The sequence below is a fragment of the Callorhinus ursinus genome, unplaced genomic scaffold (assembly GCF_003265705.2).
Source record: "Callorhinus ursinus isolate GAN/ISIS: 27379988/994484 unplaced genomic scaffold, GSC_fseal_2.0 scaffold11, whole genome shotgun sequence".
Classification (NCBI taxonomy): domain Eukaryota; kingdom Metazoa; phylum Chordata; class Mammalia; order Carnivora; family Otariidae; genus Callorhinus; species Callorhinus ursinus.
This window is the reverse complement of record NW_027397073.1, coordinates 13,333,109-13,346,863: the sequence shown is the minus strand read 5'-3', so window position 1 is coordinate 13,346,863 and position 13,755 is coordinate 13,333,109. Positions and strand designations below refer to the sequence as shown.

General features: G+C 44.0%; 1 protein-coding gene across 8 annotated transcripts in view; it reads left to right on the top strand.

Annotated features, from left to right (window-relative positions):
• TNFRSF11A (TNF receptor superfamily member 11a) overlaps nt 1–13,755 on the top strand; it is a 57,157-nt gene that overhangs the window by 25,416 nt on the left and 17,986 nt on the right. For 7 of the 8 annotated variants that reach the window (XM_025886852.2, XM_025886851.2, XM_073898086.1 and 4 more), the window contains 5 exons: nt 1,833–1,976; nt 5,585–5,678; nt 7,212–7,306; nt 9,038–9,151; nt 12,478–12,530. In XM_025886852.2, the coding sequence (XP_025742637.1) occupies nt 1,833–1,976; nt 5,585–5,678; nt 7,212–7,306; nt 9,038–9,151; nt 12,478–12,530 (500 nt within the window). The remainder of the gene's footprint in view (nt 1–1,832; nt 1,977–5,584; nt 5,679–7,211; nt 7,307–9,037; nt 9,152–12,477; nt 12,531–13,755) is intronic. The other variant, XM_025886854.2, reaches the window with a different exon arrangement.

The following is a 13,755-nucleotide window of genomic DNA, read 5'->3' as shown; positions in this document are numbered from 1 at the left end:
TTGAGACAGCGGAAGGAGACAGGGTTCTGGTCTGCCTGTTTATTTTTCCCCTGGACCTCTGCCCTAGTCCATTCAGGCTCCTATAACAGAATAGCACAGACCGAGTGGCTTAAACAACAAACATTTATTTCTCACGGTTCTGGAGGCTGGAAGTGGGAGACAGGGTGCCAGCATGGTTGGGTTCATGGTGAGGGCCCTCTTTAGGATTTCAAGACACTATTTTCTTGCTGTGCCTCCACATCGTGAAGAACGGAGAGGGAGGAAGCAGGCTCTCCTCTGTTTCTTTTATAAAGGCACGAATCTCAACCTCATGGCCTGATCACTTCCCAAAGGCTGCACCTTCTCGTACCATCTCACATTGGGGGTTAGGATTTCAACATGAATTCTAAGAGGACACAAACATCAGTCCATAACAAACTCCTATAAGGACTCAGGAGTCTAAGTCCATGGGTTATTGGGACAATCCAAGTGAGATGGGGGTCCTATAGGGGTAGAAGTTCTGTTTCAAATAGTATTACTATGTTTCATCATGTGTGTGCGCGCGCGCAGATTGATTCTTATTATTCATAGAATAATGTCAGTGTTCTGAACTAGCAAATGCTAAACCATTGCTCCTAGCGGAAATACAGGATTAGGTTCCTATGAGTCTCTAGTCACAACATTTTTGTTAACTGATCCACACATAACCTTGTTTTATGTGTGTTTCTGTTTAGACACCTTAGTAAATATTTTGATTCATTAACATTGAACTTAGAACGAACAGCTCTGTAACTCACACCTGAACAAAGTTTATCTAACATGTATTTGCTCATGAGACACATCACAGCCTTCTTGGGCCTGGAAACAGCAGATAGCACTTCAACACTATGATTGTGGGCCGTTGTAAGCAGTGGAATTGCTAACAAAAAGCGCAGAAATGCCCCAAATGGGACATTAAGTCGACCACAAAAAGGACGCTCACTTCCAGTCTAAGAGCTGTAACAAGAAGGCGGAGGGTGACCTTGTTTGACCTCAACTGAGAGCATGAATGTCCAGTCCGTAGCTCAAAACTTCCACTGTTCTGCATGTGTCCAAGAAGTTCTGCAGAAGTGCCAGGAGTACTGATTTGGGGGTTACACCGAAATGTTAGTGAGTAGGTGAAATTGCAAATAGGAGTCAACAAATAATGAAGATGGACCGTGTGTGTCAGCATGACCTCTATTCCACCGAAACTGGAAAGGGCAGGAGATTTGGGACAATGAGAGCACTTTGCTATGTGTTGTGAGAAAAGAGACAAGTAACACATGGGTGGCCCTAAGTATTTAGGGAGATTCACTTCAAGCGTGTCATCAGGCTCAGCCTCTGTAGTGCGGTCCCTTTTCTAATTACCTGTGACCCCTGTTTCCACACCTCTGAATACTCCTGTGGTCCTGCAGGATCCCAAGATGAATCCCCAGTCTTCAGAACCCTATTCTCTTAGGTTCAATCTAGCATTCGTGTTCAGAATATTTCTCACATTTGAATTTACTAAAAACCAAGAAGCTGTGAAGTCTCTTTGGCGTTAGCCAAAATAGTCAAGGATCATAAACTCCCCAGTTCTTAATCCTCCTCCTAATATGAAAATTGACTTTTAAAAAAACCACAAGACTCTTAATTACTGAAGAGGGTACCAACCCTACTGGGATGTTTTAGTGCCAGCACAGGAAGAGGGGACTGGGGGAGTTCTTGAAACCTACTGTCCTGAAGGATGCGTTTGCGAGCCGCGTCCGCGTGTGGGGGTTTTTGCTCGTTGCTCCCCTGCTGGGGAGTTGCTCGAGGTGGAAGGTGAGCAGCCGTGTCTTTGTCTCCCGCAGGCAAGGCCCTGGTGGCGGTGGAGCCCGGCAACCGGACGGCCCCGCGGCGCTGCGCCTGCACGGCCGGCTACCACTGGAGCGCCGACTGTGACTGTTGCCGCCGCAACGCGGAGTGTGCCCCGGGCTTCGGCGCCCAGCACCCGGGTACGGCTTCGGTTCGTGCACCCCGCGGCTCGTCGTCGACTCGTGCAGTTTGGCCCGGGCCAGAGCGGGCTTTGAGGGGCGTCCCTGCGTCACTAATGCTCCGGGGAACCAGGTGGCGCTGGAGTAGCTCAAGGGGCCCCTTGAGAAGGGCCAGGTTAGGCTCTTCGAGGGCAGTGGGAGCGCGCGGCCCACGTGCTCCCCGGAAGGCTCTTCCCTCCGGGAAACCTTGGGATCCCCCTTTAGGCAGACAGGGGTAACTCAGGGGGCCTCAGACTTTTTTTTTTTTTAACTGGCGCACATTCCCCCCCCCCCCAGCCCCCGAAAGAATTTTGAAGAACCATGAGCCCCTGGAATATTTTTAAGTTGACAGCTAACGTTTTTTATTGCTAACTTGAAGAGTTGCTAAGGAATTAGTTTCCAAGGAATTTTAACAGCAGTAACACTTTTAAAAATGGAATTCAATGAATCTAAACACCGTAGCAATTTGATAACACCATCATCCTTTTTATTTTTTTCTTAAGATTTTATTTATTTGACAGAGAGAGACACAGTGGGAGAGGGAACACAAGCAGGGAGATTGGGAGAGGGAGAAGCAGGCCTCCTGCCGAGCAGGGAGCCCGATGCGGGGCTCAATCCCGGGACCCTGGGACCATGACCTGAGCCGAAGGCAGACGCTTAACGACTGAGCCACCCAGGCGCCCCATCATCCTTTTCAAAATGCACTCATCGTCCTTCACTGTTGGAAGATTTATACAATTCTTGTCCCCTCCTTTGATTTGTATCCATTTCACCTTCCCCAAAGAATTTTATACTAATGTGTTTTTATGCTTGGAGGGCTTTTACTAATCACCTTTTCATGCACTTTCATATCAAAACTATGTACCCATTTGAGATCGTAATTTTAAAAAATTTCCTGTGACTCAAGGTTTTAAGAGTTAAAACACTTCTGGACTAAGTTGTTATTACAATTATTACAGGATTGTCAAAAAGTAATATATTTCCCTATATTATAATTGTAAAAGCTTTATGAACTTAATAATGAATGTTTTCTTCTGATTCATATATTCATGGTTGAATATTATTTATTGCTAAAATGTAACAGATTTCAACATTAATTCTATTTCCACTAAGTGCTGAGAAACTTGTTCACATGAATAACTGAATGGCTAAGGAAGCCTTCTGGTAGAGGAGTATCAGTGAGTTCTTTTAACACTCTCTGAGTTATATGTCCAGGACACATAGTGGTCTGACATCAAAAGCTGCTTTTAAAGATTTTATTTATTTGTTTGACAGAGAGAGACACAGCGAGAGAGGGAACACAAGCAGAGGGACTGGTAGAGGGAGAAGCAGGCTTCCTGCTGAGCAGGGAGCCCGATGCGGGGCTTGATCCCAGGACCCTGGGATCATGACCCAAGCTGAAGGCAGACAGACGCTCAACGACTGAGCCACCCAGGTGCCCCTCAAAAGCTGTTTTTAATGATCTCTCAGTTAAGAACTCAGCTGTGTTCTCAGTTTTGTTAAAAGTAAAGAAATAGATACCTTTTTGCCAGAAACGTATTTCTTAGAGTTCTTTACCTTCCTGATTTCTGGAAAATACCCCCAAGCGGTTTTTTCGAGGTGTAACAAATGATTATTCATACCTGCTAATCTTTCACTTAGAGGCATCTTGTTTTAACCCAGAAGACTTGGACAGGCTTAGGAGAATTAAGATAGTATTCATTTCAATTCATATGGAGGAAAATGTCCATCAGAGTCTCACTGGTACAGTCAGTCCTTATTACCAAATGTATCAACTAAACCAGATGAGCTTTCTCTTGAAAAAAGTCTGACTTGATTTTTTTTTTTTTTTTGAGAGAGAGAGAGAGAGAGAGTGGGGGCAAGTAGCTGAGGGAGAGGGAGAGAGAGAATCTTCAAGCAGACCTGACTCGGGGCTCGATCTCATGACCCTGAGATCATGACCTGAGCCGAAATCATGAGTAACCGACTGAGCCACCCAGGCATCCGTTGATTTTTTAATTATTAAAATAAGTCTCCCGACGACAGCCAACTCCCTTATGAATTCGATTCTAAGACAAGGCCCAGAGTCTTTTGGCAGGGAGGGGCTCTGAATGGCAGGAGCTTTGCTGTTACCAATGTTTTGATTTGTTGTGGGTTTTTTGTTTTGTTTTGTTTTTGTTTTTGTTTTTTGGCATAGCAAGATTTGGAGTGGATAAGCAGCGTGCCTTCTTTTGTAAAGTGGGGAAAGGGTGATTGTGTCCAGGGAAAGAGAAAGGAGAACCTGCAGGATGCCCCTGGCAGGTCAGCATTTCAAAGAGTCAGTGTGGAAGTCAAGTGCATGGATTTAATGCCCTTAAGGCTATGTGTGACTTGTGGCTCCTTAGGAAGTCTCTTTGTTTTTAAGGGTTACTCTTCTAGACGGTGTTAATATTGTAAAAAGCTGTTTGAATTCATGTGAGCAGCTAGATGTTAACTGGGATTTTGTTAAGATCATTACAAGGTGACTCAGATTACTAGATTGAGGCAATTGCAGAAATCAAGAATGCATTTGACTTTGGACAAAGAAAATGTAATTCCTTATTTTAGTGTTTTATTTATGACAATAAATCACAGAAGTGCTACTAATTTCAAGAGTAAATTGTGGTTTTGACACTAGTCAATTGCCTGATTATGATACCACATGGAAGCCCATGTTCTTCTTTATTGGAATTACCAAAGGGTCATCACGTGTCAGTTGCAGTGAGGCTAATAGATGTAGGAAATTGGAGACTTGTCCTATTTTGATAATGTAGTTGATGAGGAATGTGAGAGAGCTGAAGAAAGCTTCCTAACCAGGATCAATTCCTGCTTTCACTGCTGTGGCTTAAGGCAGGGATCCAAAATCCATCCCACCACTTGTGTTGGTGTAAATAGAGTTCAACTGGAACACAGGCACGTCTCTTTGTTTACATATTGTCTACGATGCTTTCATGCTTTAAGTAATTACAGCAGAAATCAGAGGCCCTGCAAAACCTAAGATATTTACTGTATGGCCCTTTCTAGAAAACATTTGCTGCCAACTCTTGGTTTAAGAGAGAGACCTATAGGGGTTTTTTTTGGGGGGGTGTTGTTTTTGTTAATGTTTTTGTTTGAGAAAAGTGTGTTACAATCACTCTGGTGTTTGGACTGGTAAGATTTATCTGGGTTAGAAGGAGTCAGGACAGGAAGTTTCCCTTCAAGGCGGGAAAAGGGCTGTCATTCTCTGTAGACGAAGAATGATATAATCCCAAAAGGCTGAAAGGGGTGGGCAGACATGTGCCTGGTGAAAATAAAGGAGACAGCAGGCTCCCCAGCTAGGAAACAGAGGATCGGTGACCAGGACAGTGGCTCTGAACAGCCGAGGGTCAGTACCTAACTCAGATACTGATGTTCGTTACCTTGCTGAAAACAAGTCTATAACCTTCTGCTGGGACAGGGGGCCCTCTGAAGCCAGGAGGAAAGGGATGGGAACGGGGGGGCCAGAGGCACAGGGGGCAGCTCCTGATCTCTGGTCCTTGGGAACATCATCCTGGCCGATCTCTAAGTGTCCTTGTTTGTTTTGCTTGTCCTTTGTCCGTTCTTTTTTTTGACAGTGCAGCTCAACAAGGACACAGTTTGCAAGCCCTGCCTACTAGGCTACTTCTCCGATGCCTTTTCTTCCACCGAGAAATGCAAACCCTGGACCAAGTAAGTGGCAACTGCAGAGGAGCCAGGAGAGCGTGTTGGTTTTATACTCAACCTGCACTGTCTCAGACTAGGTTGAAACCGGACTGATTCTATTTGGTGAGGCTTCTGCTCAAACCCAGTTTCAGAATGGGAAAATTCTGTCAATTCGGCATGGGGAAAACAAGCCAGTCCAACTCAACTTCAGCCTCATGTGCGACAGGAACTCCATATTACTTTTCAGATTCGGTTGGACTGAAATTTTGACTTACAGTTGCAGCTTCTTTTGTCCTTTCCTTAACCTTAGTTACTTGAAAATGATTTACAATGTTTATTCTTTACTCGCCACTCCCACGCTTCCCAGCTTCCCTGCACCACTGGTTTATTGGTCCAGAAACGTGTGTGTGTAGTGTGTGTGCATATAGAGGCATCCTGTGTATATAAATGTTTGCATGCTCTAAACACCTTGGGTTTTTTTTTAACATAATATATGCTAAAGGAAGCTCATTCTGTATTTGTTCACTTAGATCTTCGTGGCTTCTTGTAGCTTAGAAAACATTTGCTGCCAACTCTTGGTTTGTACCATAATTTATCTTGGTAGAGATGTACCATAAAGATGTACCTTAATTTTACTTAATAAATTCCCTATTGGTAGTCATTCAGGTAGTTTCTAGTCTGTCATGGTAATAAATAATTCTGCAATGAATCATCATATATATATATATATACATATATATACACATACACTTTATATATACTGGGTTTCACACTTAATGTGAGTATGTGTGTATGTGTGTGTGTATAGTGGAATTATATGTATATAGTGTGTGTGCATATATATATAGAGATATATACATATATCTCTCTATATATAATGGAATTTCTGGGTCCGTTCATTGCATGCTTATAATTAAATACTAATATAGTCCCAATATTTTTTTAAGGATTTATTTATTTTAGAGAGAGAGAGAGAGAGTGGGGGCAAGGGGCTAAGGGAGAGGGAGAGAGAGAATCTTCAGGAAGACTCCCTGCTGAGTGCAGAGCCTGACACAGGGCTTGATCTCACTACCCTGAGATCATGACTTGAGCTGAAATCAAGAGTCAGATGCTTAACCAACTGAGCCACCCAGGCGTCCCCCCGCAATGTATTAATTCTCATTAGGTACTTATTTTCTGATCCACTTATCCAAGCTTTATTGGATGTTGAAAAGATTTTTTGTGTTTCAGCTTCAAAAGAGCTTTCATCAAAAGTTTATCACTCTACCGAAGGCAATTGAGGCATTTGGAATCTTCTTCACCGAGGACACCAGTGCACCTTCTTTTGGACGATAGTGTCAGAGTGGTTCTTAGAGAATCCTGGTGGTGCTTACTTTTGCGTATTCATTGGTCCACCCTTCCGACGTGTGGACAGCCACTGGGAATTCAAACGTGTAGGAAGACCTCTCAGTTCTTCTCCTGAAGAAGCTAGCAATCTAGCAGAGTAGAGCCTTTCTGTAGCATTTTTTTTTTTAAGCAAGATTATAAAAGCAAAGCACTTAACTACCTTTATCTCTACAGCTGTAGCATTCTTGGAGAGGCAGAAGTACGTCATGGGACGGATAAATCAGATGTGGTTTGTAGTTCTTCTCTGTCATCGGCAAAGCCTCCAAGAGGTATGTTTAAACAGAACCTGTTGGCTATAGATGTGCCCAGTCTAGTCAGCGATTCTGGATTTCTTCCGAATTACATGCTGTGTCTGAAGGGGTTCACCTCTCCCTTTTCATCGGGACCATCTTATCTGTGGTCACTTTTATCAGTATTTTAACTCCACATATGCTGTTACTTGAAAATTTCCTCAGAAAATTCCCTTACTCAGAAATTGATAACAATAAAGAATTCATATATACAAAAAAAGAAAGAACAGAAACTGAGCTACAAACATGAATTAAAATGCCCAAATATGGCAGGATTGTGGCGGTCCCAGGAGGAGTGTCTGTGGAAGATTTTGGTCACCAACCAGAGTTAGAACATAGCTATTGTTATATAGGGCACATTTTGTAGATCAAGTTTATCTTAAGTACAGTTTCAAAGCCTGACAGAATGTTGACAGTACATGGTGGTTGCTGGTTGCCCAGGGGCGTGAGATTGTGCGGAGCTGGGTCCAGATATGGCAGCGCTGGAAACGGACACACAGCAGTAAGAAGCCAGGCCACAGTTTAATGGGGTTAAAGAACTAAGACAATTGGGGGTTTAGATTTGACATTTTGGGAAACAGGAGGATATCTAAGCATTCTGGATATGGAGTTACCCCGGGTAGCATGTAAAAAAGACCATTTTAAAGATAACTTTGAAAATAATGGAGGGAATAAAAAGTTACTTTTTTTTTTAAAAGATTTTATTTATTTATTTATGTGTGAGAGAGAGAATGAGAGATAGACAGCACGAGAGGGAAGAGGGTCGGAGGGAGAAGCAGACTCCCCGCCGAGCAGGGAGCCCGATGCGGGACTCGATCCCGGGACTCCAGGATCCTGACCTGAGCCGAAGGCAGTCACCTAACCAACTGAGCCACCCAGGCGCCCAAAAGTTACTTTAAATAAAAGAGAAGGAGTGGAGAGGTGAGACTCCCAGAAACCAGGGCACGTAAACCAAGACTTCATGATATAAAGGTTCTAGCAAGGAAGCGATCAAAGAAGATGGGAGAAATGGTTAAGTCCGTGTTGTGTTGTAGATGAAATACTGAAACGCTTCGCAGGACGGCCACGGTTCTGTTCTCATGACCAGCAGAACCCTGGTGCCATGTTGTTCTTTGGAATAGGGGCTTCCTCTGGCCTCAGAGGCCATCCACCTGGAGAGATTGAGGTGTTCTGTAGGGAAGCGAAGATGGAACTGGATGGCATGATCAAGACAATTAGAGTTGTGAAAAAGTGGCCATTTTTACTTATTTATTTATTAAAGATTTAATTTATTTTTTAGAGAGAGAGAGAGAGCACAAGCGGGGACGGGGTGGCAGGCAGAGGGAAAAGCAGACTCCCTGCTGAGCAGGGAGCCCGATGCGGGACTCCATCCCAGGACCCCGAGATCATGCCCTGAGCCGAAGGCAGATGCTTAATCATCTGAGTCACCCGGACTCCCCTAAAGTAGCCACTTTTAAAGACGGTCGTGAACTGGCCTCCGTGGAGTGACGCCAAGTGTGGGGCTGTCCGCAGTGTGGTTTACCCTTCTGGAGGTGAGCACACTCTCTGCACACCTACAGTCAGGGACCGTCCTCCTTCTCCAATGCCAGACCAACATCCTTGATTCTGGGCCTTGATTCAGAGGGTTTTGTTTTTAAACAAGAATGAAAATAATCAGAGAATTAAATTAAATACTCTTTAACACCTTTTTCTCATTTTCTTCCAATGCAGAACCCCCGATTTACTTGCCCAGTTTAATTATTCTGCTTCTCTTCATATCCGTGGCATTGGTTGCTGCTGTCATCTTTGGTGTTTATTATAGGAAAAAAGGGAAGGCGCTAACAGGTACTGTGTCTACGCTGGTTTTTGAAAATTATGCTTAAAGAAAGGAGATGCATTTCTAGGTGTACGCTTTGGAAGATGCACATACTGCCCATGACTGTCTCTGGTGATCAGCCTCGAGTAAGTGCCTTGATACTGGTTGCAGTTAAACTGAGGTGAAATACCCTTTATACCTGATTCATTGTTCTCTGGCCAAACAAATAAACAAAAACCCATGGTGCCTGTGGATGTGTAAGCAAACAAAATACGCCAGGTTCAGGAAGCTGATGACTTGTAAGCTGTGTGTTCGTGGCAGGTAGATCATGCATCATTAGGTATGAGCAGGTTGCCTTCATCCAAGAATACCAACATGTCTGATGCACCCGCTTAAAATAGAGACAAGTGTTCAGGTAAATGGCAGACGGGAAGTTTTGATTGGGGTCTTACCTTAAAATATGAGTATAAAATTGTGAAAATAAGTTTTCTTGTTTTCAGTAAAATTTAAGTGCTCATTCTTTTTGACACAGAGAGAGAGAGAGAGAGAGATTACAAGTAGGCAGGAAGGCAGGCAGAGGGAGAGGGAGAAGCAGGCTCCCCGCCGAGCACGGAGCCCGACGCAGGGCCCAACCCCAGGACTCCGGGACCATGACCCGAGCCGAAGGCAGATGCTCAACTAACTGAGCCTCCCAGGCGTCCCTTAAGTGCTCATTCTTATAACGAATCATCCGGGGTTACCTTTTTTCTTGGAAATCATTTCTTCACAAACAGTTACTCGATAGTGCCTTTTTAACATTACGGCATATTTGACGTTTACACAAGGCTAATAGAGTGTCATTTTTTCAAAAGATTTTATTTATTTATTTGAGAGAGAGAGAGAGCGCATGCTCATGAGCAGGGGGGCAGGGGCAGAGGGAGAGGGAGAAGCAGGCTTCCTGAGGAGCAGGGAGCCCGATGCGGGACTCAATCCCAGGACCCTGGGATCATGACCTGAGCCGAAGGCAGACGCTTAACCGACGAGCCACCCAGGTGCCCCGAGAGTGTCATTTTTAAGAAAGGATTCCTTGAGAGATTTCTTCATGCTTTCGTGGTCAGATCGCCTTCTCTGGGAGCACTGTTGTCTTACTATCCTTTTCTCCATTTTGGGTTACTCAGGGGTTTATCACGTCCACCTCTGCTTTGCTGTGATTTGATCAGCGCTCCCACATCACATGCGCGAACTTCCTGAACCCCCGCCAGTCTTGCTCTTTCCACTAACGTCACGTTGTATAACGCTGGGCCATCGAAAGTTTTAAAGAGGGAAGATGGTGTTTGGAGATGCCCATGTTAAGCAGAGGACGGTATTAAATGACTTTTTTTAAGAATCTACTCATTATTGAGTATTTTTATTTGATGCCGCTCCACTTCCCTAGCAACCTGGTAACAAGGGTTTTGAATAATGCATGTTCAGATGATGAGGATCACTTGTGGAGTCACATTTATGAGAGATAAGCAGATTTCTGATTTTTTTTTTTTTTTGGTCTCTGCAATAATCTCTTCCTGCCATATCTTATCAGTGAGAAGGACAATGGGCCTACCAGTTACTGAATCAGGACAAAGAACTGTTAGCCCTCTCTTCATCCGTACATGGGACCCTCCCTCCTCACCCCCCACCCCCGGGGGCAGGACTGGCCCTGGGGGCTCCTTACTGAGCAGCACAGAGCGAGTGCCCTTGTTGGGGAAGCGGGCAGGGCAGGGTGAGGCCCCCAGAATGAGGCCGAGTGCTGAAAGGGAAGTTGCAGAGCTCCGGGTGAGCAGATGACAGGGGTGGTCTGACCCTGGGGCCAGCAAGGGCCTCCCAGAGACCAGGAGCTGAGCCCTGAAAGCCCTCTGGAATTGGCCAAGGTTCATGCAGCTGGTGCAGAAAGTCAGAGCCGGCAAGGAGAAACACTGGAAAGGGAAGCCAGGGCCAGATGATGCAGCCCTGCAGTCTCGCTCCTGGTCCTTAGCAAAGAGAAGTAAAACTAGCCCTCTGGTTGTAGGATAGAAAACAAATTCACGGGTACAGTAAGACTGGTTGCAGACACACCAGTTAGGAGGGCTTTTGCAGGCATCCAGGAGAGAGAGATGAGTATCTCCTTGTGTACAAATGTCATTTTTTAGTACCATTTGTGATTATCTAGTACTGATCCCTACAAGGAAAGAGCTACAAGTTTCCTTTAATTTGGGGTAACTGTATTTTTATGTAATTTCAAAACTATAGAAAGGAAGCAAGAATAATTATGAAGATGCTAGCAATACCTGACATATATTGAACATTTATTCTGGGCCAGCCCCGCTTACGCGTTTTACACGTACTCGCAAAATCACAACGGCACCAGGAGGCAGGCACTGCTATTTCTCCCATTTCGTGCTGGAGAAACTGAGACTCAGGGAAGTGAAATGAACCGGGCAAGTTCGGGTGATAGGGATCATTAGCTGTTATCATGACCTGACCATCTCCTGGACAATGGACAGCCTCCCGCTTCAGTGTTTATAGTGAATTTAGCATCAGATAATCAGTGGAAGTAGGGTAAAATTGTATCTTTGTAGAACATAAATTCATAGGTTTTTTTCATTTCGTAGATCTGACTTTTGTTAAAAAAAGATTTTATTTATTTATTTGAGAGAGAGCGAGCGCACAGAGGGAGAGTGAGAGGAAAAAGCACACTCCCCGCTGAGCAGGCAGCCCAATGCGGGGCTCCATCCTAGGACCCTGAGATCATGACCTGAGCCCAAAGCAGACGCTTAACTGATTAAGCTGCCCAGGAATCCCATCACTTCTGGTTTTTAAAGTTAATGGGAGATGTGCTTTGTTTATGCCACGGAACATAACTCTTCCTCCTGAGAAGCAACCAGGTATAGTGGAAAAGGATTTGAGGCCCCCTGGAACTCAGTGGGGTCTGACCACCTTCCGTCCTGCTCTTTTCCTTTATTGTACATCCGTGTGAGCTAGTCTACTGGAAGGGCAATGCCCTGGACCTGTCTTCGTCATTCCCCTGCAGTGCCTCGCCCCGTCCCTTGGAGTCATGGGAAAGTGGCAAAGGGAATGAGAACGTTTCCAGTCCTAACAGCAGGTCTGAGTATGCCCAGAGGAGTTCAATGGAACATTAGCCAGAGGATACTTTGCTTTCCAGAGATCAGAAAGTTCTGTTTGGGGGAGGAGGAGTCTTTGAATTGGTTAATTTTTCTTTTAAATGTTTTCACTCTCAGGAACTCTCACTGAAAGACTTGCAGAGGACTGTGTTTAAAGAAATATTGAGCTGACGTGGTGATTGATAATACTGAATTAGATGAAATAATATGAAGTTCTAATCCTTACTTTGTTTTTCTAGCTAATTTGTGGCACTGGGTCAATGAGGCTTGCGGCCGCCTAAGTGGAAATAAGGTAAATTTAAGTCTTAAGTGCCCCCTTAACATCCTTTTAATGGCTTAGGCTGATGTGGCTGTTATTAGTTCACCCACTGTGAATGGGGTCCTTCCTTGAGGGGTGGAACCTCGATTCCCAGGATTGATCCCCGCAGAATAACCCAAAGCCCAAGTGGGTGCCCATCGTAAATGCTCTTTTCTTTGCATTTCCTTCCCCCCCTCATCTCTGTGAGCATACATTATTTATATTGTTGTTCTAGAGCTGATCTTGATTGCCTAGGATGGGTTCCAAGGAGGAAGGACCTGCCATTTCCCTCTACTCTTTAGTTATTTTGGTAACTTTTCATTTTGATATAATCAAAATTATAGAAAAGCAGTGAGAATAGTACCAAAAAAAAACAAAACAAAAAAACAAAACAAAACAAAAAACTCCCACGCACGCTAAACTCAGACCCACCAACTGCTTACGCTTTATCACATTGCATTATCATTTGCTCTCTGTAAGTGTGTATTATGTGTGTGTTTATTCATGGACCATTTTAGAGTGATTGGCTGACATCACGCTCCTGTACCCTTAAATACTTCAGTGTGATTTTCTTGAGAACAAGCACATTCTCTTATATAACCATAGTACATTTATCAAAATCAAGAAATGTAATTGTGGTACAAACTATTATCTGATCCACATGTGATATTAAAAATGTCTTTGATTATCCCATTATGTCCCTTAGATCTATTGTCTGTGGTATAAAGAATATACATTTTAAACCGTGAGTTCATTCTGATGCTTCCAGTTCCAGTCCCAACACCACAGGATTCATTGGGTCTTTCCCCACCCTGGACTTGAATCTTTTCTTCTCCAACAGGACGAAGCCTGACTCCTATTATTCTCAATATGTTTACTCGTTTGCTCAATGCCAGAATACAGAGAAAGTACTTTCAGAATTATTAAACTGTACTACAGAGAAAACAAAGCTACTAACTAGAGTTCCTTATTTGTTTACGGTAATTTTTTTTATTTAGATTGAGTGTATACGGACAAAGTACTGTGTTCTAAAGTTACTTGAGTTAGCACTTCGCTTTGCTTTAGTGTAAACATGCTATTCGTTTGAAATGCAGTTTGACTCTGTGGTTCCCATATTCCATTTTAGGGTTCTCCCCCCTCTGTAATCGTAAATAACACAAATAAAGTGCCATAATGAGTGTTTGTTATGTCCTTGTTATGGTGGAAATAATTATTCTGA